General features: G+C 37.5%; 1 protein-coding gene across 2 annotated transcripts; it reads right to left on the bottom strand.

Annotated features, from left to right (window-relative positions):
• Positions 1 to 3,492: 3,492 nt before the first annotated feature.
• Positions 3,493 to 11,407, bottom strand: LOC108279555 (zinc finger protein 239). Of its 2 annotated transcripts, none has more exons than XM_053688348.1 (3): positions 11,274 to 11,407; positions 11,089 to 11,183; positions 3,493 to 5,314 (listed from the first exon to the last, which is right to left on the bottom strand). In XM_053688348.1, the coding sequence occupies exons 2-3, from the start codon at positions 11,155 to 11,157 to the stop codon at positions 4,196 to 4,198; spliced, it is 1,188 nt and encodes a 395-aa protein (XP_053544323.1). In that variant the 5' UTR covers positions 11,158 to 11,183; positions 11,274 to 11,407; the 3' UTR covers positions 3,493 to 4,195. The 2 variants fall into 2 exon arrangements, with proteins under 2 accessions (XP_053544323.1, XP_053544324.1); XM_053688349.1 differs by lacking the exon at positions 11,274 to 11,407 and adding an exon at positions 9,540 to 10,090.
• Between the last annotated feature and the right edge of the window lie 1,531 nt (positions 11,408 to 12,938).

Here is a 12,938-nt window from a genome sequence, read left to right as displayed (position 1 = left end):
TATAAACATGACCTGATTATATGCAATGAAATTGAGAATGAAATTCCTGTTTTCACTCAGATTCGGAAAATATGTTTCATTAACACCACTTCATTTTATTGTGGACAAACCTTTCATAGAACATTTCTCAGAGCATCACCATGCATTTAAAGTACATAGATGTGACTTGGGTGAACTTGTAAAAGCCAGGAGTTTGAAGAAGTTCTACAGTCCTTTTGATCTACAGAGTCCATAAGTTATCACCCAGGAGGGCTAATCCAGGAGGCTCGAGAAGGCGACGACAATCTGGCAGTTCTGTGACTCGACCTTGCCAATGCATAGGGGTCAATTCTGTACAAGCTGGTGGAAATCTCACTGATCCTTCCAGACAGGATCAGGGACCTCATTCTGAACTATTACAACTGTTTCAGTTTGAGACTCACCTCTGGATGAACAACATCTGCATTTCATAGGCTGGAGAAAGGAATAATCACTGGGTGTACTCTCTCAGTGATTTTGTTTACCTTAGCCATGAACATGCTAGTTTAGTTTTCAGACGTGTAATGCAGAGACTCACTTACCCGGTCAGGTGTGAGACAGCCCCCCATCAGAGCGTTCATGGATGATCTGACTGTGACCACAACATCCTCAAAAGGCTGCATATGGATCCTCCAAGGCCTCGAACACCTCACCAGCTGGGCCCGAATGGGCCAAGTTCCAATCCCTTGTGTTGAGGAAGGGATATGTAACTAACAATTTCTGTTTTTTTCCTGGGAGGAGACCAAATTCCATCAATCACAGAGAAGCTAGTTAAGAGCCTGGGGAAAGTCTTCAATAGCACATTTTGGGATACAGCCACACTTCATCAAACCGGAAAAGAATTGCATGCCCGGATTGCTGCAGTAGACAAGTCAGAGTTGCCAGCAAGTTTATAGCTTGGATTTACCAGCATGGCATCCTGACACAACTCCTCTGGCCACTGCTGGTTAATGACGTCCCCCAACCACCGTCGCGGCCTTTGAGAGGTAGATCAGCCACTCTTTGCGTAGGTGGTTGGACCTCCATTGCATAGCCTTGTACGGGAGTAAGAACAAGCTACAACTCCCCTTCAGTAGCCTGTCGGAGGAATTCATGGTTTCCTGGGCAAGAAAGATGCTGCTGTACAGAGAGTCTACTGACATCAAAGTCTCCTCGGCTGGCATAGAGGTGAAGACGGGTAGCAAGTGGAGGGCACAGCAGGCATTTGACCAGGCTGAAGCGCACCTGTGGCATAGTGTGCTGGTTGGGACAGTGGCATCAGGATGTGCAGAGCTTGGCTGGATTCAACGACCTTGGGCCCAGGGAAGGCCCAGGGAAAGGACAGGTCCAGGGAAAGGACAGGTGTTGACTGGTCCAAGAAGAAATCTGAGCAGGGGTGGTGGACAGACACATCAGTAGGATGGTGGGGATAGGACTTCAAGTGCCGTGGACTCTATGGGAAGAGGCAATGGACCAAAAGATCTCGTAGTCGGAGTTGTGAAGAGCGGACCCACACCGGATCCAGTTCCTTGTCCAATCAGTCTACGATGTCCTCCCCAGCCCAACCAATCTCTTTTCCTGGGGCCTGATAGACACCCCTGCATTCAATTCAATTCAATTTTATTTGTATAGTGCTTTTTACAATAGACATTGTCTCAAAGCAGCTTTACAGAAATATCAACATGGTATACAAGTATTAAAGGTGTGAATTTATCCCAACTGAGCAAGCCACTGAGTGGCGACGGTGGTGAGGAAAAACTCCCTAAGATGTTTTAAGAGGAAGAAACCTTGAGAGGAACCCGACTCAGAAGGGAACCCATCCTCATCTGGGTAACAACAGATAGTGTGAAAAAGTTCATTATGGATTTATATGAAGTCTGTATGGCCTTAGGAGCAGCCGTAGTCCCAGCAGTCTGGAAATAGAGAAGATTTGAGCTCCATCCAGAGGCAGAAATGATCTGGATCTCTAGTATCTCCATAAATTCGTGTGGGGCTCAGCGAAAGGAGAGAGGGAGAAAAAAGATTATTATGACTGCGAAGTAGTAGAACAGAATCTAGTCAGGGTAGGCTTGAGTAAACAAATACATTTTAAGCCTAGACTTAAACACTGAGACTGTGTCTGAGTCCCGAACACTAATAGGAAGACTGTTCCATAACTGTGGGGCTCTATAAGCGCAGGCTCTTCCCCCTGCTGTAGCCTTCACTATTCGAGGTACCGTCAAATAGTCTGCATCTTGTGATCTAAGTAGGCGTGGCGGATCATGTAAAACCAAAAGGTCGCTTAGATATTGTGGCGCAAGACCGTTTTTGTGTGCTTTATAGGTTAATAAAAGTATTTTATAGTTAATGTGAGATTTTACTGGCAGCCAATGCAGTACTGATAATATTGGTGTGATATGGTCGTATCTTCTAGTTCTAGATAGGACTCTAGCAGCTGCATTCTGGACTAACTGGGGCTTATTTATATTCCTACTGGAACATCCAAGACAGTAAGGCATTACAGTAATCTAATCTAGAGGTGACGAATGCATGAACTAGTATTTCTGCATCATGTAGTGACAATATGTCTCTTATCTTAGAAATATTTCTGAGATGAAAGAAAGCTATCTTAGTAATATTATCTACATGAGCATCAAATGATAGGCTGGAGTCAATAATCACTCCAAGGTCTTTAACTGCTGTACATGATGAAACAGAAAGACCATCCAGAGTAACCATGTGATCAGAAAGATTACTTCTAGCTACACGTGGGCCTAATAAATGTATTTCTGTTTTATCAGAATTAAGTAAAAGGAAGTTAGTTAACATCCAACGTCTAATGTCCTTTACACAATCCTCAACTTTACTACGCTTCTGTCTGTCCTCTGGCTTCACTGAAACATACAACTGTGTATCATCAGCATAACAGTGGAAGCTAATTCTATGTTTACGAATAATTTGTCCTAGGGGTAGCATATATAAAGTAAAGAGCAGTGGGCCTAAAACAGAACCCTGTGGAACTTCAAAAGTAACCTTAGTACGCATGGAGAAATCACCATTTACATCTACGAACTGAAGTATTAGCTACCATATGCATATAATATCCATGTTTACCAGGTTAAATACACTCTATGCATGATTACTTCCGTGTTTTGTCTCGGCCAGCTCAGTTACATCCAGTGCTGCACTGGAAGCAGTTTTCACTATTGACACAGGGGTTTTGTTACAGTGGAAGTGTACTTTACCCATCATTGCTTGAGAACTACAGCAAACTACGGCAACTCAAATAGCTCAAAATACACAGCACACCGGCATTTTGCACTAAATGGCAAAAAAGTAATCTTTCCTGAAGTTTCTATGAATGCTCTGTTTTCTTGTAATTATATGGGGAACTTTTGGATCAAATGTAATAATCTGAAAATAAGTTTTTTGATTAATGATTTAATTTTGAAATAATGATTTAAGTAAAACCTTGTGTGCTTTATTAGACAATTTTGAATAAATGAACAAGATATATTGAAGAAGTAATCAGTTTTAATATTTCAAAATTGATTTAGCCTCATACACTGTTGCAAAAAATAGAACAAAGACTTGACTTGGACCTCAGGGACTTGTGAACATGTCTGCTGCTTGTTAACGATCTACAGTCGGACCACAGAAACAAATATATCCAGGAGGAGACAAAGAAAGCTAAATCTAGATATGTTTGATAAGATCTTATTGCGAACAGAATATTTGAATCATTTGAATCAGTGTTATAAAGGTTATAAAGGTCTATTATTCAGCATTAGCAATAGAGGTGACAGTAAGCCTAGTGCACACTACATGAATTTAAGCCCAATTTCCCAGTCACTGACTAATTTTGGGACTTGATGACTACACCCCCAAACTCTGTGACTACACCTTGATCTTGGCTGGTAATCTCACAAACTTTAGGAAATCTAGCAGAATTTGTAACCTGTCACTAAAAATGGCTTTCAGTTCAATAGTATGCACAACCCAACATTTTAAAAAGCTAATATGTGTATTCCATGAGTGGTATTGTAGGGTTTGGGGAACAGGAAAACAACATAAAATCATGAATTTTGCTAAAACCCAGAGAGTAAGCAATAAATCCCATGCAACAGAATACTACAGTCCATGACAAATAATATGATATTGTTTAATGCCTGAATGTCTCTTTACCTCCCCTTTAAAAAATGAAAATGAATAACAAATCTTAATTTGAGAAATTCACATCAAAATCTGATGGATTTATGTTAGAGCACTTGTGTGTCCTTAATGAACTTGAATGTGTATAGCTCCGCCCACAATGTCCACAGAGGTACAGCTTCTGTCCTGTATGACTCTGCTGGTGGCTGTGGAGGGTCCTCTGGTCACGAAAACTTTTCCCACACTGCGAGCAGTGATACGGCTTCTCTCCTGTGTGAATGCGCTCATGTCGTTGGAGATTACTCTGGCAAGTAAAACTCTTCCCACACTGTCCACAGTGATACGGCTTCTCTCCTGTGTGGATACGCTGGTGTCGTTGGAGACTACTCTGACAAGTAAAACTCTTCCCACACTGGGAGCAGTAATATGGCTTTTCCCCTGTGTGAATGCGCTCATGTCGTTGGAGATCCCTCTGAAATGTAAAACTCTTCCCACACTGTCCACATTGATACGGCTTCTCTCCTGTGTGAATGCGCAAATGCTGTCGGAGAGTACGCTGGCAAGTAAAACTCTTCCCACACTGTCCACAGTGATAGGGCCTCTCTCCAGTGTGGATACGCTGGTGTTGTTCGAGACTACTCTGACAAGTAAAACTCTTCCCACACTGTGAGCAGTAATACGGCTTTTCCCCTGTGTGAATGCGCTCATGCTGTTGGAGCTGACTCTCACGAGTAAAACTCTTCCCACACTGTCCACAGTAATACGGCTTCTGTCCTGTGTGAATGCGCTCATGTCTTTGGAGATTACTCTGAAAAGTAAAGCTCTTCTCACACTGTCCACAGTAATACGGCTTCTGTCCTGTGTGAATGCGCTCATGTCGCTGGAGATTACATAGTTGGGTAAAACTTTTCCCACACTGGGAGCAGTAATACGGCTTCTGTCCTGTGTGAATGCGCTCATGCTGTTGGAGATTACTCTGAAAAGTAAAGCTCTTCTCACACTGTCCACAGTGATACGGCTTCTCCCCTGTGTGAATGCGCTCATGCTTTTGGAGATTACTCTGACAAGTAAAACTCTTCCCACACTGTCCACAGTAAAATGGCTTCTTCCCTGTGTGAATCCGCTTGTGATCTTTGAGATGATGACTTTTAGTAAAACTCTCCCCACAATCTGAGCAGTGGCACATCTGGAAAAACAATAAAATTATTCAAGATGAGTATTTTACATTTTGTCCATGTGTTTATGGAATTGTTTTTGGAAACACCTCCTACAATACTGTAATACAGTAATAGATTTTGAGATTTGTAACACTGCGATATCCAACCACTTGTACATGTGTAATAAAACTGTCATTTTAGATTTGTAACATAATTCCATTGAATGCAGCCCAATTTTACTAATACAAAAACCACTGTGACTGATCGTTTTTAAGAGCCAAGATGAACAAATCAGTTGACCGTACACATCTTTTCTCATCACTAATCACACAGAAATAGTTCATGTAAATATTTATATGTTTATAAAATTCAGAGACTAGACCTTACTCTGGGCATCAGTGTTTTCTCAAGGTGAAGCACTGCATGTGTTTAGACTCTGGGAAATCAACATGGAACTTTGTGTTTCCAAATACAATGGTTTAAAGCATTAATGTAATCAAAACACATTCTCTGTTGAAAAAAAAATCTGACTATCAATCAGTTGTGAAGTTCTAGCTCATGCCACATGCATGCTTCTTAAAACTCCAGTAATACCTAGGGACTTGTATGGTGATCCCCAGACTTGTTCGATATAATTAATCCGTACAGGAGTTCACAGAGTTTCTTGTAACTGTTATGGCCAAAAGTATTGGCTTTTTTAAATCTGCTGGCTCACACATTACTTTTTTGTTTTTGTCTGTGGAAGTAGAATGGAGTGGAATAAATGACACCCATTAAGCAGCATTCTTTTCTGGCTCATCTTTATGAAGAGAAAAGAGCTGAAAAAAATGGATATTACCCAAAAGTGGCAGAAAGTTTACAGCACTCTGGCTCAGACCACAAACTCACATGGATTATTATTTAGAAACCTAAGTTTATACCACTAGAATCATATCACACTGGTTTTATAGATGTGTCCGAAACAAAGACGGAAATCTTTTTAATGATATTTTTATGAATTGCTACAAAACTATAAACATTAGTGTTGAACTTGTGCATAAATCTTCTGTTCCACCCCAAACAAACAAAGTCTTCTGAATAAAACACTAATAAGACCCCATTTTTGCCCACATCTATTATGGAATATTTCAATCAATCAAAGTATAATTCACTCATATATAACCAAAGTATAAGCTGTGAAAGAGTATCAACATGTTATAATAAATAAATGAGTTAATCCATTAAAACATATGCTTACAGGGTATAACCACATATTAATCAGTATACTGGTACCTGTTTGTGCTGGGAATGTATTTAATCTTTTTGGAATACAATATATATATATATATATATATATATATATATATATATATATATATATATATATATATATATATATATATATATATATATATATATATATATATATATATATATATTATTATTTTTTTAAAGAGAGCTGGATGTACCACACCACCATTAAAAACAACGTAAGGAGGGAGGCCCAAGTCTTAGAAATAATAGTGGTGCATGCCCGAGGTCTGAATAAATAAAATTTTAAAAAAGAGAAAGAAAAAACCCCGCCTGATGAGATCAACATTTAGAATTGTATAAAAGCATGTATCGAGGATAAGCAAGGAAGTTGATCCGCAGACCTGCTCGACTTTGTTGTTTGAATAATAAAGTCTCTCTTTAGACATCAAGACCCTGAGACTCTTAGAGCACTTTTTGCTGCAGAAGATTCCATAAGTGGAGCAAACATGAGTGTTACACATTTATGCTAATTGTTTCAGAATTTATAACAGAAATTAAATCAGTTCCTTTATTAATAATCTAAAGGCCGAACCCAGCTAACACAGTTACGCTGTGAAGACATAACTGGACCGAACCATATTTGTTGCAATGACGTACCAATTAACATTCCAGCCATGTAACCTTGTGATTCCCATATTCGTGACAATGTTATAGTTGTATGTTGTTGGAATGTGGCGAGCATGTTCCAAAGACCAAACTGGTACATTGTAAAGTAACAGCACCGGACCATATTAGGCACAGCGACGTACCAAAGAACATTCCAACCACGTAACCTCACGATTCTCATATTCGTCGTGGTGATGTTTCAGCTAGTAACATCATCGTAGTGAGTACTTCCCAACGACCATGGTCGGGAGTCTGATCATTTAATACTTTCAATCTCAACTCACGAATATATGAGCGGCTGATTACCTGTCTCCCATGACAATTATTCAGCCACTACTCCATCTTTGCTTCGAACATATCTCACTCCTTTGTTCGGGGTGGATATGTGATTCTCGAGCCATTCCTTTATGGACAGCAAGCGAATTTCTTTACTTTAAACCCATATAGGACTGACTTTCATTCCCTGACTTCAAATTCAAATGTTTTAATGTTTTGTTTGAAGCAATTAAAACAATACAATTATAATGGTATTTTTTGTGGAATTTCTATGCGACCCATCGTCTAAAATGTACTCATTAAGACACACCTGTGACTCAAGTAACATCAAGCAACAATCCGCAACACATTTATTCATCTGATTTTTGTCAATTTCCCCCCCAAACATACTAAGATAATACATAACCATTAAGCTAAATAATTATTTTGAAGTCTTACCAACAAATTCATATGCAGAACAAAAAAAATTTACTCTACAAAACATAAACCTGTGTATTAATCTCCAGGTGAGATGGAGATCTGGCTAATGCCTGCCTCGTGGTTCTCCAAGCATAGCTCATTCTAATAATAATAATAATAATAATAATAATAATAATAATAATAATGTGCTTCCCATTAAAACAGACAAAAATATTTAATTGATAAGGACAGCATGCATCTTTTCATTTTAACATAAGAGGGACTCTTTTTGAAACAATTTGGCCTTTCAAGTAGGTGAAAATGATGAAGCTTAATTTACTAAAATAATTATGGACATCCGATTAACAGTAATAGTTAATTAAATAGAGGGTTTTTTGTTTAATGTAAAATCGTGCCACAAGAAACCTTCTTATAAAAACATCTTATATACTACTATTATCTTATATACTATTCAATAAATCTATTCATTAATTAGTTAGTAATAAATGTAAATTTCATAAATATGTTACATCGAGTGGAGTAGAGTGTCTGTGAAAGAACTGCAGTGGACACAAACAGCAACAAATCAACATGTGAATGACTTGCTATACTTAAGTAGGTACTTACAGTTGATAGTAATATTTTACCAATTCATATGTATTTGACATTTTAAATTAAATTGCAAAGATAAAATATCACATTTGACTCAATTGTGACGTTTTTGTTCAAGTTTTTCTCCAACTAATTTGTTATAAGACAAAACCACACTTATCCCTTACACATCTGTGAAAATCTATAGATATAATGTTTATTTTCTAACTGCTGATCAGATTGGAAATCCACATAGTGAATCATGTTAACTTGATTGACTGCTTCATTTCCCCTTTAAACAAGAGCGTTGGCTTAAAGTCGGCATGCAACGGCTGCTGAGACCGACTCTTACTTCTGTATTGCGATGTATTTACAAAAACTGCAGGGCGGGACTTGCTTTTATCCATCGGTTGATGATTGGATCATAGAAAGTGGCTGGCTATGCTTACAAACACACGTTTTATGACAGGGTGCTGGTGGAGAGGGATCAAACCAGTCCTCGCACCAGCGTACACGTCATTGGAGAAGAGTCACTGTGAGGGGGTGGACATGTTAATGTTTTTATTTAAAGATTATGAAGTACCCTTTTTAATATTTATGTGCATGAATAAATCATTTATAAGAAACACTGCAACATTCCATAAAGAAATAAGACATGTTGATTTTGGTGACTATAATCATGTTGCTTAATTTAAAAAAAAAACGGGTGAATTACACTGTATATACATCTTTAACATATTCAAGCCCGACACATGTGCACAAGCTCGTGTGAGCATCATGGATCGAGTGCAAGCGGCAGTCATAATGTAAAATTAACACTCAACCAGTGCTAAAGTTTATAAAATGTAATAATAGTTTAGTTTATCAGATTAAGTGGCCAATTTAATATTAAATGGGAAGTAAAATCTCTCATATATATTTTACCTCAGGCCACCTCACAACTCTCTCATTTGTGTGCAAATTAACAAAACAGTGCATTTAATTACAAAATTAAGTTAGACATAACAATACAACACATTCCACACCTAGAGTGACATTAAACATTACATGGGGCTAAATTATGCATAAAGATAGATTTGTAGCGCTTACCTTTTCAGTGTGCGTCTGTCTGTTGAAAAATGGCGGTTACTGGCAAAATTAGGCGCATGTGCAGTACTCCAAAAATCTGATTCTGCACACTGTTAACAGTTTAAAATTCAAAGAGAAGTCTCGGGCCTTCATTAAAAAAATCTCTTTCATTCACAAAAATATAATATTGTGAATAATCACCATTTACTAAGCAAAATGTTTGGTAGTTGTTGTAAATTGCCTTTTGGTGGCAGATATTTGCCATTGATGTGTGACAAATAACATCAAAAGATAATAAAATTCAGACATGGATTCATTTACTTACATACAATGTTTGATACAGTTAGTAAATTTTCAATATTATATTCAAATGGAACATATCTTTACAAAGATAAAATGACAGTAAGTTATCTGGATACCAGGGTACCACATCTTCACAGGTTCCGGGCAAGATGGCAGACTGAACAGTCAACTTTTTGTGCACTCTTCTTTTGTTCGAGTTAATTCTGACAGTTTAATCTAAATCTCTACCTACTACAAGATCACGTGAGCATATCCAGCAGTGAAGGGGCCTTCAAATAAATAAAAATTTGTGTTAGTGAAACGAATCTGACTGACAAAAAAAATAAAAAAATAAAAATATGGAGAAGCACTGCTACATGATGGAAATCTCTGGGGCCTCAAACAAAAGAAAACATGGTTCTGAGTCTAATCCACCTACACAGCGTAAATCACAAAGTGGAAAAAAGGCACAAAAAAAAAAAACCTCCTGAACTGGAGAGTAAATCCATTTTGACAATCCAATACTTGGTGCCAAAGCCAAAGAGCGACACAGTGCTTCTCCATATTTATGTATTTTTTGACAGGTTTTAAAAGAATTATGCATTGTTTAAACTATAAACAAGTTTTTTGTTGTTTTTTTTTGGGGGGGGGGGGGGAGGGGGGATGGATCACAGGCAAGGATAATGATACTTATACACTGCACAGAACTATCTACATATGTGGACTCATCGGAAAATAATAACTAGATTATTCCCCAAGCCAGAAACCGGTTTCATTATTAGACAAGATTAAACTCATAACAAACCCCTACAAATTATCTCTTAATTTATTTCTTTTCTACTTTTGTTTTGAATTATGCAAATGTGATTGTATCCTCAGTCTGTTATATAAAAGAGTTCATGAATAAGTTGACCATTTTGTTGTAAACACTGAATACAATAAATTATTGTAAACAATAAATAAAAACACGTCTTCACATCGTTCTTAATGAAACTAGTTAGAGAGTTTTTGGAGGACGTGGCCACGACGTTTCTGGACCGTTGGCCAAGATTATATATAAAAAATAAACGTTACCAAGACGTGGTAAAGTAACAACGCTGTCATAGAGTAATATCACACTGACGAACAGAGACGAACAGAGACTAATTGGTGACGTTATCAGAACGCGCGGTGTTTGCGGGGAAGTTTTCTGCTTGTTGTATATAGTGTTGTCATGGTTCCTTAATTATAAACAAGTTCTCGGAGTTTAAAAATTAAAAGTGAAATCAGACGCATGACTAAACTTTACCTCTGAGCCAGTAGCAGCAGGTGTCTGTGGAGATTTTCTTAAAGAGCGCCGTCTGGACTCTGATTTCATTGTAAGAGGTGTAAAGAATCAGGACACTGGAAGAAAAATACAGAGATTCATGACTCCAGAATCTCCACTAACCTGTTAACCGAGTAGCTCAGGTGGTCAGTTTCAGATGAACTCACCTTAAGTGATGTTACACAGAATATCAGAGCTTCCAAGCTCGTGTAGAGAAGGAAGCTCCGACACCAAGTGTGTGTGTTTCCTTTGTCTTCTTCCTCTATTGTTTTATGGCGGTTATGGCAGCTTAAGGTGCATTACCGCCACCTATTGGGATGGAGTGTAACGTTCATCTGGAGGTGTATATATATATATATATATATATATATATATATATATATATATATATATATATATATATATATATATATATATATATATATATATATATATATGTTTTAAACCACCTTCATCATATTAATCAAACCTGTGTCCAGCAAGTATTTAAAGAGAATGCTATGCAATCTTACCTTTCTCAATGTACATTGAAAAATGTATTTTCTAATGTTATTGTGTCTATTCCGAGATCACTTAATTTTGCCACAAATTGAATTATTTCTATATTGTATGCCTCACACTGCAGTATCACATGCTCAACTGTTTTAGCCATTTCACAATTGATCTGAATCTGAAACAGCCAAGGAGGAATCACAGGTATAACCACCGTAGGGCTCATTTTATACAGTCAATTCCTATTTTCTTTGTGCCTTTATCAGCATTCCTTCCAAAACTCCTACAATTGACATGTCATGTTCCCCACACTCCTTTAATAATTAACACATCTCTGTAATTTCCACCTGTATAGCTGAGACGGGAGATGTTCTAAACGCCCCACAGCCTATTCTTAGGGCTTGAGACTATATGCCACTTATTTTCTTTAGAATAGATTATGGCTCTGAGCTATACACCATGCTACCATAATCTATTATTATTATTATCATTGCACAATAAACTCTTTTAAATGACTGTCTAGTTGCACCCCAATCTACCCCTATCAGACATCTTCGTATATTTATTCCAATTTTCTACTACGTTCTTTATATAAGACGCAAAGGTTAGTTTTGAATCCATCCATACTCCTAGAAACCACATTTCTGGAACTTGCTCCAATGTTTGACCATATTGTTTGAACATAATTTTTGGTGATTTCTTTTTCTTTGAAAAACACACAAATTTTGTTTTTTCTACTGACAATCTGAAGCTCAAATTACTGGCCAATTTTTCTACTTCTTTAACTGCTTTCTCCATACTACTTTCCACCTATGCTGTATTTCTTCCCCTTTTCCCCAATTCACCATCGTCCTCATAAAGGGATTTCCCCATTCCTTGTCCAATTCCTGAAAAGATGTCATTTATCATAATGTCAAAAATAACTGGGCTACAAACACTTCCTTGTGGTGTACCATTGTCAATATTATATATCTTACAATACCTTGCACCAACCCTTACTTGGAAGGTGTTGTCTATTAGAAAATCCATTATCCATTATATAGTTTACCTTTAATTCCCATTTTATCTAATTTGATTAGGAGTCCCTCTTTCTATAGCATATCATATGCTTTTTCCACATAAAAAAACACTCCTACTAAGATTTCCTTATACACCATTGCATTGAATCCATTGTATTACGTCCTTTTATAAAACTGCTTTGGTGACAGTATGGTAAGGGCCTCATACTTTAAAATTAAATTGCAGTAATGGTCTCATACTGTAAAACACATTTACACGTAAGCTACTGTAAAGGGGCAGTTACAGTAAATTACTGTCAATAGTGCTGCCAGTAAGTTACC

This window comes from Ictalurus punctatus, chromosome 19 (assembly GCF_001660625.3).
Source record: "Ictalurus punctatus breed USDA103 chromosome 19, Coco_2.0, whole genome shotgun sequence".
Taxonomy (NCBI): domain Eukaryota; kingdom Metazoa; phylum Chordata; class Actinopteri; order Siluriformes; family Ictaluridae; genus Ictalurus; species Ictalurus punctatus.
This window is presented reverse-complemented; position numbering and strand designations above follow the sequence as displayed.